Source organism: Chiloscyllium plagiosum, chromosome 16 (genome assembly GCF_004010195.1).
Source record: "Chiloscyllium plagiosum isolate BGI_BamShark_2017 chromosome 16, ASM401019v2, whole genome shotgun sequence".
Classification (NCBI taxonomy): Eukaryota; Metazoa; Chordata; class Chondrichthyes; order Orectolobiformes; family Hemiscylliidae; genus Chiloscyllium; species Chiloscyllium plagiosum.
In genome coordinates this window covers 57,501,768-57,518,705 of record NC_057725.1, presented here as the reverse complement: position 1 = coordinate 57,518,705, position 16,938 = coordinate 57,501,768, and the positions used below count along the sequence as shown (strand labels likewise).

The window sequence follows — 16,938 nt, the reverse complement described above, 5'->3', positions numbered from 1 at the left end:
AGTCCAACAGGTTTAATTGAAAGCACTAGCTTTCGGAGCACCGCTCCTTCATCAGGTGGTTGTCCAACCTGATGTCCAATCACCTGGGACAACCACCTGATGAAGGAGCAGTGCTCCGAAAGCTAGTGCTTCCAATTAAACCTGTTGGACTATAACCTGGTGTTGTGTGATTTTTAACTTTGTACACCCCAGTCCAACACCGGCATCTCCAAATCATGTTTTACAGTTGGAACAGTAGAACAGAGGAACATGTTTTCCCAAATCTGTTTACTTTAGCTGAAGGTCCTATTTGCATAGCAAACAGACCCCACAAGAACATGTTTTGTCGGTCGAAACTAAAACTATAATTAAGCAGAACACTCTAAAATATGTTTTGAAGAGCAACGAATTTGGTAAACAGTCTTTAAAAGTCCGTGTGCACCTCTCTGCAGGCTCCACCCAACGCAGGTGATGTAAGGGTTAAAAACATTCCTGCGCGTTATAATACATTACCAAGTAACTTTTGGGAGACTATATTAGATATGCACAGGATTCGAGTGCGGGGTGGATTTTCTGTGCATCTTTACTGCGAGATTTTTAAAGGTAAAAAGAAAATAAAAACAACCTGCTTTTAATGGGTTTGCAGCTGTGGGGTTGTTATTCTTGTGTGTGTGTGAGAGAGCGAGAGAGACGTTTAAAAGCCAGCGCGCTGTCTTGCCTCCTTCCTCTATGTGCACACACTCAGCAGACTTTCTCTGCCATAGTGCCGTAGATCCCCGGGCGTAAACAAAGAAGGGGCGGGCGAGCTGCCAATCACTCCGAGCGACGGTCGGGGCGGTCCAATGGAGCTGCGATGGGGAGTGCGGGGACACCCCGCGCGTGGGGAGTAGGGGGCGTGGCCCGCCGGCGAGTGAATGAAGGCATTGGGCGAGGGTGGGGGGGGCGGGGTTATCGGTGGGCACGCTCGACGTGAATGGACCAGCCCACCCCCGGAGAGCTGCTTAAATAACATCGGGGAGGCGCCGGGCAAAAACATTGCAAACGCGGCGCCGTAGTAATTAGCTGCATCCGAGTAAAAGAGGAAGGTGGGGGGGGAAGGGGAAAAAAAAGACAATCCTGCTCCAGAGCTTTGCTTTTCTTCATTGCCTACCTCTTCCCTACAGTTTGCAGCACTGCTTCCTCCACTCCCTACCTTTCCCGTTGCAATTGCTACTTTTTCCTCTCTCGCACAGAGAGAGAGAGAGAGGGTCATGTCTAGCGTGCAGCAACAGCAGCTCCCCGGCGGCTGCCTGGAGTGGATGGCGGCCCGGAGGACCTACCCCCTGCACGCCAGGACGGCGGTGTGCCGGAGCCTCTTCGGCCCCATCGACCACGACGAGCTGCGGCGGGAGACGAAGAGCAAGCTGCGGGAGATCAGCGAGCGGGACCGCAGGCGGTGGAACTTCAACTTCGCCGCCGACACCCCGCTGCTGGGGGGCGACTACGAGTGGGAGGAAGAAGGCGGCGAGGACGTGCCCGCTTTCTACCGCGAGAGCGTCCACCGGGGCAGGCTGCGGCTCCCGTGCCCCGTGCCGGAGTCCTGTCACTCGGGCTGGGGCGGCACCAGCGATCCTGCCGCTGCCCTCGACGGCGGTGCGGACTCACCCGGCCTGGCCCACCGCTTGTCGGGGCTGGAAGGCAGTGAGACCAACCAGGAGAACCGCTCGGATAACTTGCACTCAGGAATCAAAGCGGGCAGAGCGCCTTGTTCGCGCAAAAGGAGCTCCACGGCACGAATCACAGGTGAGACAAGTGGCATCCTGCAACTGTTCTCTCATCAAAACTAAAACTCCTTTCTTTTTAAAAAGAAAAGCGAGGTGGTGTTTTTTTTTGTTTGCAATGCCTTGCGATTGCAATCGTTCCTAGTGGTTGCTGTTGCATTGGTTTGTTGTCGTGTAGTAGTGATCTCGCCCTCTCAGAAATGCTTGCACAGCAACTCTCCCCTTTTTGGGACAAAACAATGCAATCCAGCAAGACCGACTGGAGAGACTTTTACCACCTCATGAAAAACTTGTACAGCTATTTATCCTCCCCTATGAAGAGGTTATCCCTACTTTGAAGTTGGTGCGCACGGTTTTCGTTACTTTAAAGACGAAAGGTTTAATGTTTATTGATTTTGAAAGTATATTTTGTTTGGCTAGACTTTTTCACCAAGCGAAAGAAGACAGTCGGATCGAAAGCTTCCAGTGAGAACGCGTGTCTCTCGGGGGTGCCCGGGGAACAGACTCCGCGGAAGAGAATACGATAAAAGAGAAGGAAGGGGCAAAACCCAGACGGACAAAACAAAGTGAGTTGAAATGCTGGACTTTTGGGGGGGGCGGGCGGGAGAAGAGACGAGGAGAGAGGACAGCGACCGTGTTGGGGCATGAGTAACGACTCATAGTAGGTTTGAGTAGTAAACAACTCGCTCCGTGGTTTACGTCAGGGTTTTGGGGCGAGGTTAGAGCTGTCATTATCCCGTGACTAATATTTGGAGAACTGGAGCGAGCAGGCGGGGTCACCACCCCCCATACACTTTTTTTTTGTTCAACACTGACTCTTTTTGTTGTAAAACTACTGCAGAACTGTTGACTTTGAGAGGATGGGACTGAGCGACATGGAATAGGTTCGGAGCTTTTTGGGGTTTTTTTGAGAGCTTTGTTACCTGAATGCCCGCGGTCTATGACAGTCGGGATTTTACCAACTTTTTGTTGAAAGCTGGTAATTTCTCCCCGGGACACGGTGACGTCAGTCTGCGGGGGGGTGGGGGAGGGGTGTAGACGTCACGCTGTGGTCAGATTTGAGCTGACTCACTGCTGGGAGGGTGGAGGATGGGGTTTGATGGCTTTGATTTACTTGTGTCATTAACAAATGCTATAGTTTGCTTCACAATCTGACTACTGACTGACCTTTTTTCCTCTCTCTCACACATATCCCCCGCCCCAATCTTATAGATATTTGCACTCTTTTTTTTTAACTCTCTTTTCAATGAAAGAAGCGGCTGACAACGACGATCACCATCTTGACTACTCCACGGACTGAGCAAAAAGCAAAGGACACTGATTCCGGAGAGCGAAGGGGATTCGCCGTCTTTTCGATTTTCTTTTTCTTAATATATGTATACGAAATGAATACACAGTACATGTAGCAACCCAACCTCCAGTGGCGCTCCCACTGCAGCAGAACACAGCGTGCAATTTCAACTTTTATTTTGCATTGTGTGTCTACACTATCCAAAGTGTAAACGTTTCACAATGAGTATATTACGGGCAAAAAAAGTTCTAAAGTAATTCTGATATATTTCAGTACGACTCCAGATGTATATTTGTAAAATACAAAGGCTTATACTAACTTATATTTCCTATTTATGTTAAGAATGGTTTGGACCAGTTGTGACACCCAATTGTCCCCTAACAAAGGGAGCTAAAAGAGTAATCTTGACTCGCTTTATTTACAAAATATGTAAATATTTTTTATTTTTTTAGTGCGTGCCTTGCGTTCACATTTTGTTTGTATCTAAAATATTTAGGTTACTTGAAGGTGAGCATAGATCCCATGTTTTGTTTTCTTTGGTTCTGAGCCGTTTAATGTACCACTGCCACGTTTGTGTTGGTAAAAGTTTTGGATTACAAAAAGTGCATTTCTTGTTTCCGCTGAATAAACGAATATCGTTTAATTAAGTTTTGAGTCTCCTTTATCTATACCCTGATTCTGAATGGTGACAATAAGGCAAGGTCGTGCATGGAAATTCTCTAACTGGTTTCCCAACAAATATTGACCCTCTGTCTACCTCATCACTCTCTCCTCCTGAAGTGACAGTATGTACCACAACTTTTAGCACCTGTGCATTCTTGGTTAAGGTATTTGGCTGTCCAAGTGACCTAAATATGGCAAAGTAAACGCTAATTCGGATGCAAGTCCCACTTTTTTCTAAATGTGACGTGCCTTGTTTCGAGAAGGGTGGGGTGGGGGGAGTAAATTGAGTGAGGCAGGACGCGATGGTCAAACATCCTAATGAATCCTGCTGATCAAATACGGAATGACGCGGGGGTGACTGACGCCTGGCCTGGTCATCACGGAGTCACCGTTACACTAAATATGCCTGGGGTTCTTCTAAACACCTGCTCCTCATCGATGCTATTCTAAAGCCAACCGAATTCCCGCCGCCTTCATTTCACTCTTTCAACAATAACACAAGGGGTGGTGGGGGTGGGGGTGCCTTTCGGATTGATGGCCTCTGTAACTTTCACGCCAACCAGAAAGGCAGCGCGTCCATTGTATTTCGATGGATTAGCTAAGAAACGTGTGTCTTGGACGAGAATGCTCGCTAGTAAGTGATGCATTTCAATGTAATCCAGTAAATCAACGAAGGAAGTAAGATTCAATGCCAATCTACGTGTTTTTTTTTAAATGGGAGCAATATTCCTTTTTTAAAAAAATTACAGCTGACCCTTTTTCTTTCTGGGATGTGTTGAGAGGGGGGAAGGGTTGTTTTCTGTCCAGTCTCAGTTGCCAGTAGTACAAAATAACAGATTGGCTTTCATCAGCCCAGTGTTCAGTACGACACAATCTAATTAATTGGAAGGATTGGGATTTGGAAAGTCGGTTTGGAGAAAGGGGACATGCAAATTATTTAAAGTCTCCAGCTTCGAACCATTGGACTTGTAACCATCCTCCCATGAAATAGCGGGCGCTGCAGCCAAGCCTTTCTTGATTTCTGGTCTCCGCCCGAGACGGGCATTGTGGAGGGGACTGGATGCACACAAACGATTGATTGATCCCGTTATCACGAACTGTATGGGTTTTGGTGAGATTCACAGCATCTGAGCGCTGTGATTTACAGATTGGAGGGTTTTCCCCCCGGTGCGCGCTGTGATCGATGCGTTTCGGTGAAACGGAAAGTGTAAATCCGAAGACACATGCCGTTTCTGTAAATCTCTTATCTCGGCGCAAATACCGACCACTGTCTCGAAAGCAAGCAGAACCAAAAACGCATATAGTCAGAAGCTGTAGTTCACAAAAAAAAATGGTAAAACCAAAGTCAAAAACACTGCAGAGAGGCGCCCAGCTGAAATGAAATCGGAAAATGTTGGGCAACAGACCAGCGGGTCAGGTAGCGTTAACATGGAAGTTCATATTCCAAAGAATAAACGGCTCGCCAATTTCAACACTGGTGACATTGAATGACAGAATTATGGCTTGTCAACTTATTGAGCATTTGAGAGACTGAAACCCGCACAATGCGACGTGCTATAGCAATATTTCCCGAGGAGGGGCGGGGGATGGGCTTTGTACTTCAGTGACCATGTTAAACAATAATAACAATGGCCCCAGGAAAGGCAGCTGTATGGAGGCCGATTTATAGGCTCACTCCTGCGAGAATGGAAGCAGGTGTCTTACGCACCATTGTGTAGCAGCCTGCAACTAAAACAGCCTGGTCGAAATCACAATGACTCGCTCATCGACTGCCCTGCCCAAAATCTAAATTCTATATGATTAACATATACATATTTATATATATGTGTGCGCGACTGTGTAACATGAACGGATGTATCCCCTTGATTCGTCGTGGCCCAGGTTGTAGATGGTTGTTGCACAGTTTTTTTTGTGTGTTTTCGCTACTTTTTTTTGCAGTAACAGTACAGGAGTCTTGTTCTCATTACAAACACAAAGCACACTGGGCCTCTATTATTCACGAGGTTTGTAGCCATATGGCAAATCCGTGTAGACATAGTCGAGATCCATTTATTCGGGGCGATAATGTCTTGCATCAAGGACAATTGGAACTTTGTTTGGCTGCTTTATATAGAAGCGAATAAGAGAGAGAGAGGGAGGGGAAATAATCTAACCAGGAGAGATACCCAGCTAATTATAAACCGAGCCCATATGTGCCTATGATTTTAGGGTAATTGAATGAAGTGGATGAGGTAAATAACGTCACACACCGCACCGAAGAAAATACAAAGGTTTGATTAAGGTATTTTAAAACGTTACATGAACGATTGGACATAAGCCATATAAGTTCCAATCAATGCTCCAAAAACCCTGACCAACCCTCAATGGAGTCAAAGCTATGGAACATGACCAGGATGGCTTTCCCCAAATTAATTCGCTTCACATACACTCTACTGAAACAGATTCAGCCATCGTCCGTCAGCACGTCTCTGAAAATCCCAATTATCATTCCGTTATATCACATACAAAGCACAGCTACGCATGTATATTTATAGTGTGTGTAAATAACTCAAAACCGATCAGTCTAAAGTATTATTTTAAAAAAATACTTTAGCAACATCTTTATTTTCCAGATACACTGATTATCCACTCCGGTTGGGTAGAGGGGAACTTCCACTATACTGTATTTGATTTTGAGGTTATAGCAATGGCTGATGTCAGCAGATTTGTGTACTAATCAGCCGCATGATGCAACTTGCTTTTGTAGACAGCTTTATAAACAGAATAGATAGCTTTATAGACATTATGAACAGATTTATTAACAATATAGACAGCTTTATAAACAATATAGACAGCTTTATAGACAATGGGTCTGATTTTAAGGGGTTGTAAGTGAATCTTGCTACTTGACCAATGCATTTTAATCAGAACGCGAGGATTAATAAAATCCACTGGGACTCTATCAACTGGGGGATTTACATAAAGTGCCCAAATATTGATTGTAACACGAGAACCTATGATTCTAGTGCATTTCATACACAAGGCAATGGATGAAGTTAAATCTATTGAGGTGACGCCCTTTGATGGGTTGGGTGGGTGGTTTCAGAATCCATACATCTGACGGATCAAAAAACAACCACACCAGATACATTGGGTAAGTGACTGCCGACGCAACAGAACTGTGTATCATGCATGTATCACTAGCCGTTGCTTCCGTTTGCTTATTACTCATTGACCTGTGCTGTGTCACCTAGGCAAGTTCCGCGTGTGCATTTCGATTTAACGCGGAGGCAATACTTGCGTCTGGGCATGTTGTTCGGCATGCCTGATCCTCACAAGAGAGGCCTTCGTATTGCTCATCAAACATATCAAGCGAAATCGCACCCATTTAATAAAGTGGCGGCAGTCTTTGTGTCTAGACCAACAGCCAGCATACTGGGCCGCTTTATCCGAGGCCGTGTGACTTAGCGGTTGCTAAAAAGTTGATATGTTTGTGCTCTACTTATTACCCACCAGGCATACATCACCCTTAAGCTGCTTGGTTGGTATAAAGGCAAAATCTCGAAATAACTGTGTGGTCTGCGTAACCCAATCTGCTGCCATTGTGCGGGTAAAGGTTTCAGCTCTTCCATAAGAAGATTATCACCGCTGTTTTATAATACTTATTGCGGTTGCAGTTCTGAAATAAATCCCTAGCTGTAAAAGAAAATGTTGCTTCTTCCACCATTCATTCATACCATTTTTTTTCGGGAAAATGAACTGGAACCCGAAATTAAACCGATTCATTCGTGTTTTCGCGCGAAAACGGTATGTTTCTGTAGTCGGTGTAATGTCAACATCACTGGGCACCGTTAAATGAGAACTCGTTGGATCAACGACAAACTAAAATCTGTGCCTTTTCCCTGAGAAGCAGCGTAAGAGGGGTAATCAACTGACTTAACCAATGTTTTGTTGTTGACTTTTGTTTTCACAGGGAGCTGGATTACAGCTCATTTTTGGTATGTACAGAAACGAGATCTTCATTTTTTTCCCCTGATGCTAGCGAGCCTTCTTTTGAGAGAGAAAAAAATCCTGTTAATCTCACTGAGGAGCTGGACGGGTCTTGTTACAACGGCGCATTGCCAGAAACGGAAAACCTAAAAAGCCCCCAGTACGTCTCTCTAACCAGTCTCCCCCCCACACACGCCCATGTATGCTGTAGATATGAGTCAGATCCCTTTGAGATAAGGGGCAATTGAGGTACGCCGCGCCCTTCCATTGAATGTATTGTAAACAATGCCAATGCTATACGGACTCGGGTCTCATTCAAAGTACTGAAAACGCCAAACCGTTAATTTGAACCTTGTCCCGTTTCACTTCATAATCCTGGTCCTGTTCAAAATCGTATCATCTTGGGCCATTCCATCTACTGCACACAGCACGGGTCCATTGTAACGCGGATTATTGATGTCTGCCCAGAGAATTATGATTTTTCTAAAATGACACCTATACCCAGTAAACACCAGAGAGCCCAAATATCGTCTTTTGTGGTTTCACTAAAGATGACCCCTGCATGAACCGACAGACATTTTTTTCTATACCCATAACGCGGCGAATATTATTACTGACTCAGCCAGGGTGGCGAAATCAGATCCACACTAATCATGACAAAAGTTGATTCACCATATTTAACACTGTGGACCTCGCCTCAGCTTAAAACGACACACATACACACACTCCTCGTCCCATCTGCAAAGCAATAGAATTTAATTCCAGAGAGAGAGAAAAAAAACTAAGACAATTAGCATTTTTACAGGGCATCTGGTACCAGGGTTTGTTTCGAAGCAGGCGACGTTTGCGGGTGAATAACAAAAGGGAGCTTCATGGCGCGTTTAGACTGAGGAGTGGAGTGAGCGTGCCACACTATTGACCTGTAAATAAGCCATTGTCCCCGAATTAAAGCGCTACCGTCCCGGGGCTCGCAATCAGCCCGATCGGCCTCCATCTGAACGCGAGCACTAATGAGTGCCGTCTGCCTTCTCACATACTCCCATTATGTAGCCCAGGGTCCCGACAACCACACGAAGGAAGCTAGGAGCAGTAGCCGCGGCCGCTCAGCGCCTGCCCTGCGCTGCATTCCCCCCACCCCGAACACAGTCGCTGCTGTTTCCTGAGGGACAGCGGGGAGGTGGGAGTCACGGTGATAAATCACCTCTTTCAATAAATAAGATCAGCCAAAACTCAACTCAGTCGCCGTGTCTTCTACATCTTTATAGGTATCATTGCAGTCATGCAATATTTGGGAGGGCGAGAGTTCCGGCGAGAAAATGCAACATTCCCCCCCCCCCCCCCCCCCCCACCCCCCCACCAGAATAAAAGCAGACTTGCAGATTCTCCCAATCGTCCCGTCTGACTTGAATCATAAGCTCATTTGAAACACATCAGAGACGTTGGCGGTGGATTGAAACAAAGAGGTTTGTTCAAGGACCTGAGGCATTGCCCGGTCAGTCGGCACCAACCTCTGGATATTGTTTATTTTTCATTTCATGTTTTTTTTGTGTGTGTGGCAGATCCCACCTGCCTCTCTCATTTGGAAGGACTGGGAATTTGGTTAACGTTGACGGACCACGCCTCAGCTTTGCGCGGGAAAACTAACCCCCCCCCCCCCCCCCCCCCCCCCCCCCGAAAGAGATAAACCCCCAGCAACTCCTCACCACAGCGCAGAAGCGCCGCGGGGTGGGGAGAAGTTGGGACACTAACCGGCACCATCGATCAATCAAATCCCTCCCCACCCCCAAGGCAGGGCAGAATCAAGCTAGCTCAATTAGGAAAGAATTTAATACATATTAACCAGCTCGTCGGCAAGCTGTACCTAACATCTTAGAAAACATTTTCCTCTCCATCTCTCCTTTTCAGTTAAAAATCACGCAACATCAGGTTGTAATCCAACAGGCTTTTTGGAAGCACTAGCTTTCGGAGCGCTGCCCCTTCGTCAGGGAACTGAGAGGTGGTACTTCCAAGTATACCTGTTGGACTATAACCTGGTGTTATGTGATTTTTTAAAACAACTTTGTCCACACTGGTACCTACACATCACCTCTCCTTTTCGACACACTTTAAAAGATTATTCATCACAGACCGGAAGTGTTAACTCTTGAGTTTCTCTCTCCACAGACCTGCTGAGTTTCTCCAGCAATTTCTCCCTCTTTATTTCAGAAGCACCTTGTTCCAATGTGCCCTTCTAGCCAAATTTCCTCACATTTACGGCCGATGACCTTTGGAAGTTATGGTGAGGAACAGCCGCATTTTGTTAATGGCGGAGCACCAATATTCTCTCGGCATAACTGCAGAGAAAAGCGAAGAAAGTCCTCTCGTGGGGAGAGAGGGAAGTTGAGTAATCAGTAAGGACAACACAAAGTCACGTTCTGCTACTAGTATATTCCACAGTTCTCCTCCACACTTCACAGAATTGTGAAGAAGGGTCAATGGACATGAAATGTTAACTCTTGATTTCTCTCCACAGATGTTGTCAGACCTGCTGAGCTTTTCCAGCAAATTCTGTTTTGTTTCATAGAACTGCTGCTTTGCAGGAGACTACTTGGTCCATCACGTCTGGCCTGCTTTCCAAATAAGCTCACCTTATGATATTCTTCCACCCCCAACCCTGCACACTGTTCCAACCATCAAACCTCTCCCCGTCTTGAAAGTCCTGATTGAACCCGCCCTTACTATCCTTGGGAACTGCATTCCAAACCTTAACCATGTACGAATAAGTTTTTTCTGATGTCACTTTTGTTTCTTTTGCCAATTATGTCAAATCTGTACCCTTTTCCCCCAATTCACTGGACCTCTCCTGATTTTGAATACTTCAAACAGATCTCCTCTTAACCTTCTCAGGAAGAACAGTCTCAGCTTTTCCAGTCTGGCTTCACCACTGAAGTTCCTCATCACTTGAACCAATCTTGCAAACCTTATTTTGTATTCTTTGCGTGCTTCCTAGATCTAGCTGACATCTAATTAGCATGTTATACAAGTTCAACATCACCTCCTTGCGGTTGTATGGTTGTCAAATGCTTTACTGTTCTCTGCTAACCCGTGTGCCCATGTGCACCAAGCCTTTCTGTCACTGGAAATCTTTGGTTTCTACCGTCTATTTCTAACCCTGTTTTCTTACCAAAATTTATCACCCTTCGCTTCTTCAAATTGAACTTCACCTACCACCTATCTGACAACTTTAGAGTTTCTTTTTGAGGTTTTAGTACTGTCCTCCTCACAGCTTACAACACTTCCAGAATTTTGAGTATTCGACCAAAAATAAAACATTTGCCTACTTTGAAGTTTCAACTCCCTTCCTACCTAACCATTCGGCCTCCATTCCTCTCCGGACTTTCAAGATGTGCCTTCAATCTACATTTTTTTGAATGGATATTAGGTCACCTTTTACATATTCGTTAAGGAGCCAGGTGGTTCTGAGTCGTTTTACACTCAGAAGGCACTATATAAATGCAAGTTGCTGTTGCAATGTTCTCGCTCTGGCCACACACTAGGACAAACCCTCAAATGGGCCTTCGAGCCCCGGTGAGTACGATGTAAAGTGGCAGTTTAGCCGCTGCCATCCTGAAAACGGTTGGGCTTGATTTTGTTTTGAACTGGTTAGTTGCTTCCAGGTATAAGGAGTTTGTTGAATGTTTGTTTCCTGCAAGCGTCCCCGGTGCCAACAGTGAAGGCCCATTCAGTCAAAGCGCCCAGGCAGAAGGCTGAGTGACAAGAAACACGTGGCTGCTTTCTTTCCCAACAGACAACGAGGACCTGACTCGTGAAACCTTGATCCAAAGATTTTTCCAAACACACTCCCCTTTCCTCCCCATCCGGGGAGCCTTTCAACCTGAGCTTGATACTCGAGGAGAACATCAGTGAGAGGTAGGCGAGGGCGACTTTTTTTTTGTTTTAGCAAACGAATACAATCTGGTTTGATAATCTGTTTCACTAACACTCGCTTTTCAGGTCACCTCTGTATGGCTTCTTGAAGCAATTGGTTCAAACTGAGAGCACCGTCTCTTTCCAAGGAACCTGTGGAGACTGAATTTTAAGGTTAGATCTATAACAGAAACTGAAACACCTGATCAGCGGATCCAGACACTCTATACAGTCAACACAGGAATTCTTGGACATCATCAGAAATATACACATAGACAAGGAAGAAACTATGGTCTCATTCGACGAAACGACACTATTCACCTCTATCGACAAAACCCTAGCTCGAGAAACAATAGCCAACCTGCTGGACATACAGAACAGACAACAAGATGGGAAACCTATCAACAAAGACTGCATACTCAAACTACTGGACCTGTGCCTCACAACACACTTCACATTCAACAACCAAATATATGAACAAATCAACGGCACACCCATGGGCTCACCCATCTCTGGATTCATAGCAGAAGTGGACAAACAGTGTTACCGCAAATTCAACCCAAACTCTGGGTCAGATATGTGGATGACACCTTTGTAAATCATTAAAAACACAGAAATAGAGAACACACACCGGATTCATCAACGCCACACTCACAGGAATCAGATTCATGAGAGAGGAAGAAAAGGACAACCAACTTCCATTCCTAGACGTGGTGGTACAGAGAACACTGAACGGAGAATTCACCACAAAGGTATACAGGAAAGTCACACACACAGACCAAGTCCTCAACTACGAAAGCAATCATTCCAAAACACACAAAAGAAGTTGCATCAAGACACTGTTCAAAAGGGCCACAATACACTGCAGCACACCTGAACTGCAAAAAGAGGAAGAAGAACACCTCTACAATGTATTCGTCAAAAACGGATACCCCTGCAATTTCATCAACAGATGCCTAAGGGAAAGACAACGGAATGAGGACATGCCACAACCTAAAGGACTAGTCACGTTACCATACATCAAGAACATTTCTGAACTGATAGCCAGACTACTACGACAACTAGGACTCATAACAGCACACAAACCAACAGCCACTCTCAGACAACTCACCAGGACAACAGACCCAATACTCTGCATAAGCAAAATCAACATAGTGTACAAAATCCCACGCAAGGACTGCACAAAACACTACATAAGACAAACAGGTAGACAGCTAACGATCCGTATCCATGAACACGAAACAACATGACCAGCTATCCTTAGTAGCCACACACACAGATGACAAGCAACATGAGTTCGACTTGGACAACACTACTATTATAGGACAAGCCAAACAGAGAACAGCCAGGGAATTCCTAGAGGCATGGCACTCATCCACAGATTCTATCAACAAACACATCGACCTGGACCCAATATACCGGCCACTGCAGCGGACAGCTGGAACTGACAACCGGAAGCGGCAGAGACAAACCACTATAAATGCCGGAGGAAAGATCACAGAAGCGCTTCACAGGAGGCTCCCAAGCACTGAGGATGTCACCTAGACAGGGGACGAAACGTCTGCAACACAAATTCCCAGCTGGGCGAACAGAACCACAACAACGAGCACACGAGCTACAAATCTTCTCACAAACTTAGATTGATTATCTATCATATGGAAACAGGCCCTTCGACCCAACAAGTTGACATTGACCCTCCGATGATTGACCCATCCAGACCTTTTCCCCCCATTTACCCCTGACTAATGCATCTCATATTAGCATGGCCAATTCATCTACCTGCACATTTTTGGATTGTGGGAGGAAACCAGAGCACACAGAGGAAACCCACACAGACACAGGGAGAATGTGCAAACTCCACACAGGCAGTCGCCCAAGACAGGAATTGAACCCAGGTCCTTGGTGCTGTGAGGCAGCAGTGCTAACCACTGAGCCACCATGCCACCCCATAACTTGGCCCACAGAACAGCTCCAATGTAGAATTGCCAGGGAAGACTTTGCCAACCATATACATGGCTGAACGTCTGAGGATGTTCGACTGCTGTGCCAAGTGTACATCTGGCATGTGGATTTAACCTGCCTGCACATATCATTTCAGACGGGCAGTTGTTGGTACCAGGGTACAGCATACTCACCACTCAAAGCAGATACAGAAGCAGATACTTCTACAATTGAAGTCAGCAGTAAAGTACTTGTAATTATTTCAACGGCACTATTTGCATGTTTTGTGATTATGATGCTCATGAGGGGCAGATGGGAATAATAAGACATTGGAGCAGAAGTAGGCCATTCAGCCCAATATGTTTACTGTGCCATTCAGTGAGATCATGGTTGATCTGATAATCCTTAACTGCACTTTCTTGCCCTTTCCCCATGATTCACTTACTGATTACATTTCTGTCAATCTCAGCTTGCAATATACTCAATGTCCTAGCCTCAACAGCCCTCTGCAGTAAAGAATTTTTCAGCTTCACTACTCTATGAGAGAAGAAATTCCTTCTGTGGTAGATGGATGAAGTCTTATTCTGTGATCATGCCATCTGGTCATATACTCGCCCACAAAGGGAAACAACCTTTCCACATCTACCCTGTCAAATCCCATAAGAATCTGGTATATTGCAATAAGTTTGCCTTTCATTCTTCTAAATTCTAATGATTGCAGGCCTGAACTACTCAACCTCTCATACCTGACTGAGGTCCCTTCATTCCAGCTCTCTCCATACCTGATATCAGTCTAGGGAACCCTCTCTTGACTGCCTCCAATATCAATTTATCTATTCTGAGATAAGGGCCAAGAACTGTTCATAGTATTCTCGCTGTTGCATAGTTTTTGCAAAAAAAATTCATAATCTATTCCCTTTGAATTAAAGGCCAACATTCCATTGGCCTTGCCTATTTCCCAATGAATTTGGATGCTCATGTTTTGTGATTCATGGACACAGATTCCCAAATCTCTCTGTTGGCTTTCTACAGTCTTTCTCCATTTAAATAAAATTCAACTCCTCATGCTAAGGGTCACTGAAGTTGAAATGAGGGCTGAGGTTGAGAAGATAGCAGATTCATCATGACCTCAACCAGTGTGGGAATTGACACTGTTCTGCAACACTAACCAATTGTGCAGCCAACTGAGCTGAACAGCCACCCAAGCATGCATTATTCATTGGGTGAAGTGATTTATTTAGGGTGTGAAAGGTGACTCCAGCAGCCCACAATCTCCCACCCCCATAATAAAATGCTCCAAATTGCATCTACAATCAGTCCTCACTGAAAAATGTTGATTACCTTAATGAAAATTGTAACTTTAAGTAAGAGGACGGTTTCAATGAATCATCAGTTCTCATAAGAATCAATGGTAAAGGTGATCTTAGGTGGCTTTTGACATGGAATCATCGAGATGTACAGCATGGAAACAAACCCTTCAGTCCAACTAGTCCATGCTCACCAGATATCCCAACCTAATCTAGTCTCATTTGCCAGCACTTGTCCCATATCCCTCTAACTTCTTCCTATTCATATACCAATCCAGATGCCTCTTAAATGTTGTAATTGTACCAGCCTTCACCACTTCCTCTGGCAGCTCATTCCATACATGCACCATCCTCTGCGTGAAAAGCTGCCCCTTACCTCCCTTTTAATTTTTTCCTTTCTCACCCTAAACCTATGCCCTCTAATTCTGGACTCCCTCACCCCAGGGAAAAGACCTTGTACCTATTCATGCCCCTTATGATTTTGTAAACTTCTATAAGTTCACCCCTCAGCCTCTGATACTCCAGAGAAAACAGCCCCATCCTATTCAGCCTCTCCCCATAGCTCAAACCTTCCAACCCTGGCAACAGGGAGAAAGTGAGAACTGCAGATGCTGGAGATCAGAGTCGAGCGTGTGTTGCTGGAAAAGCACAGCAGGTCAGGCAGCATCCGAGGAGCAGGAGAATTGCTGTTTCAGGCATAAGCCCTTCATCAGAAAATTTGATTCTCCTTCTCCTTGGATGCTGACTGACCTGCTGTGCTTTCCCAGCAATACGCTCTCAATCATGGCAACATCACTATAAATTTTTTCTGAACCCTTTCGAGTTTCAAACATCCTTCCTACAGGAGGGAGACCATAATTGCACACAATATTTCAAAAGTGACCTAACCAATGTCCTGTACTGCTGCAAAATGACCTCCCAACTCCCATACATAATGCTGTAACCAAAAAGGAAACACAATTACAAGTTGAAGTACTGCACCAAATATGCACTGTGCATTCCTGGCTGTAAGAACAAGCAAAATAATAGAAATTATTCAATTTCAAAATAAATTCTGTACAAATTCAATTTCCATTATATTCTCTGGCAAAATTACGCAGTCCCTGGGGTCTAGGATGCCTTGCTTGCACTGCAATTCAATGGGTTCTCAGATATGTGATAAATCCTCCAAACTATTACATATGGGCAGGTGTTGCTTGGGGAGGGAAGGCCAGTTCGTTGAGTTGCTTGGAGGTTTTTGGAGGTTTTTGCAATTCTGAGTCGAAGAGTGTGGTGCTGGAAAAGCACAGCTGGTTAGGCTGCATCCGAGGAGCAGGAGAATCGATGTTTTGGGCATAAGCCCTTCATCAGGTTTTTGCATTCTGCCTATCACTTTGATTGAGTGTTTGTATGTTCCCAACAAAGTCTGTGTTTGGTGTCTTCCTAAATCAAATTTCTCCCATTATGGTCAGGCGGGTGAAATATTTGACCTCTGCAGAGATTCTTAAAGTCTTTCAGTTTCAATGGCTTTGAGTGATTTAAGGCATCAACACTTGGTACCTTGGTTGAGATTCCACAGTCTTTCTTGCAATTGGATTTGGAGGATCTTTTGCTCCTGCTGCCTAACCTGCTGCAGAAATCAGTGAGGGCTATGCTTGAGCTCCTGACTGAATCTGATGTTTATGGAAAGCCTTCAATGAGCAGGTCAGCCTTCAATGCCTTGCTTGCAGTCAACAAAACCCAGCCTTATTTTAATAACAACTTTGCTTCAGGCTTTTTTCACACACAAAAGAAAATTCCCGTGAATACTGCACAATGGAACTGATTGGATTACAAGACCTAGAGAGTGGTGAGCCTTTGGAATTAACTACCACAAAAAGCAGTTGGTCAAACATTGTATGATTTCAAGAAGAAATTGGATGGAGATGGTAGTGTGGTGGCAGTATCACTGCACTGGCAATTCAGAAGCCCAAGTCAATGCTGTGGATGCATGGGTTCATATCCCGATGTAATGTGCTGGAATCGGAATATGGTTTAAAAATCTGGAATATAAAGCCAAGTTCAGCAATGATGAACATGATGCCTTAATTCATTGTGGTAAAAGCTCATCTGATTCATCAACGGGGAAGGAAATTTGCCATCC

At 45.1% G+C, this 16,938-nt stretch overlaps 1 protein-coding gene across 1 annotated transcript; it reads left to right on the top strand.

Moving 5' to 3' along the window:
* Nucleotides 1-1,003: 1,003 nt before the first annotated feature.
* Nucleotides 1,004-3,677, top strand: cdkn1cb (cyclin-dependent kinase inhibitor 1Cb). The gene is made up of 3 exons (XM_043706191.1): nt 1,004-1,761; nt 2,160-2,305; nt 2,952-3,677. The coding sequence occupies exons 1-2, from the start codon at nt 1,230-1,232 to the stop codon at nt 2,264-2,266; spliced, it is 639 nt and encodes a 212-aa protein (XP_043562126.1). The 5' UTR covers nt 1,004-1,229; the 3' UTR covers nt 2,267-2,305; nt 2,952-3,677.
* Nucleotides 3,678-16,938: the final 13,261 nt, after the last annotated feature.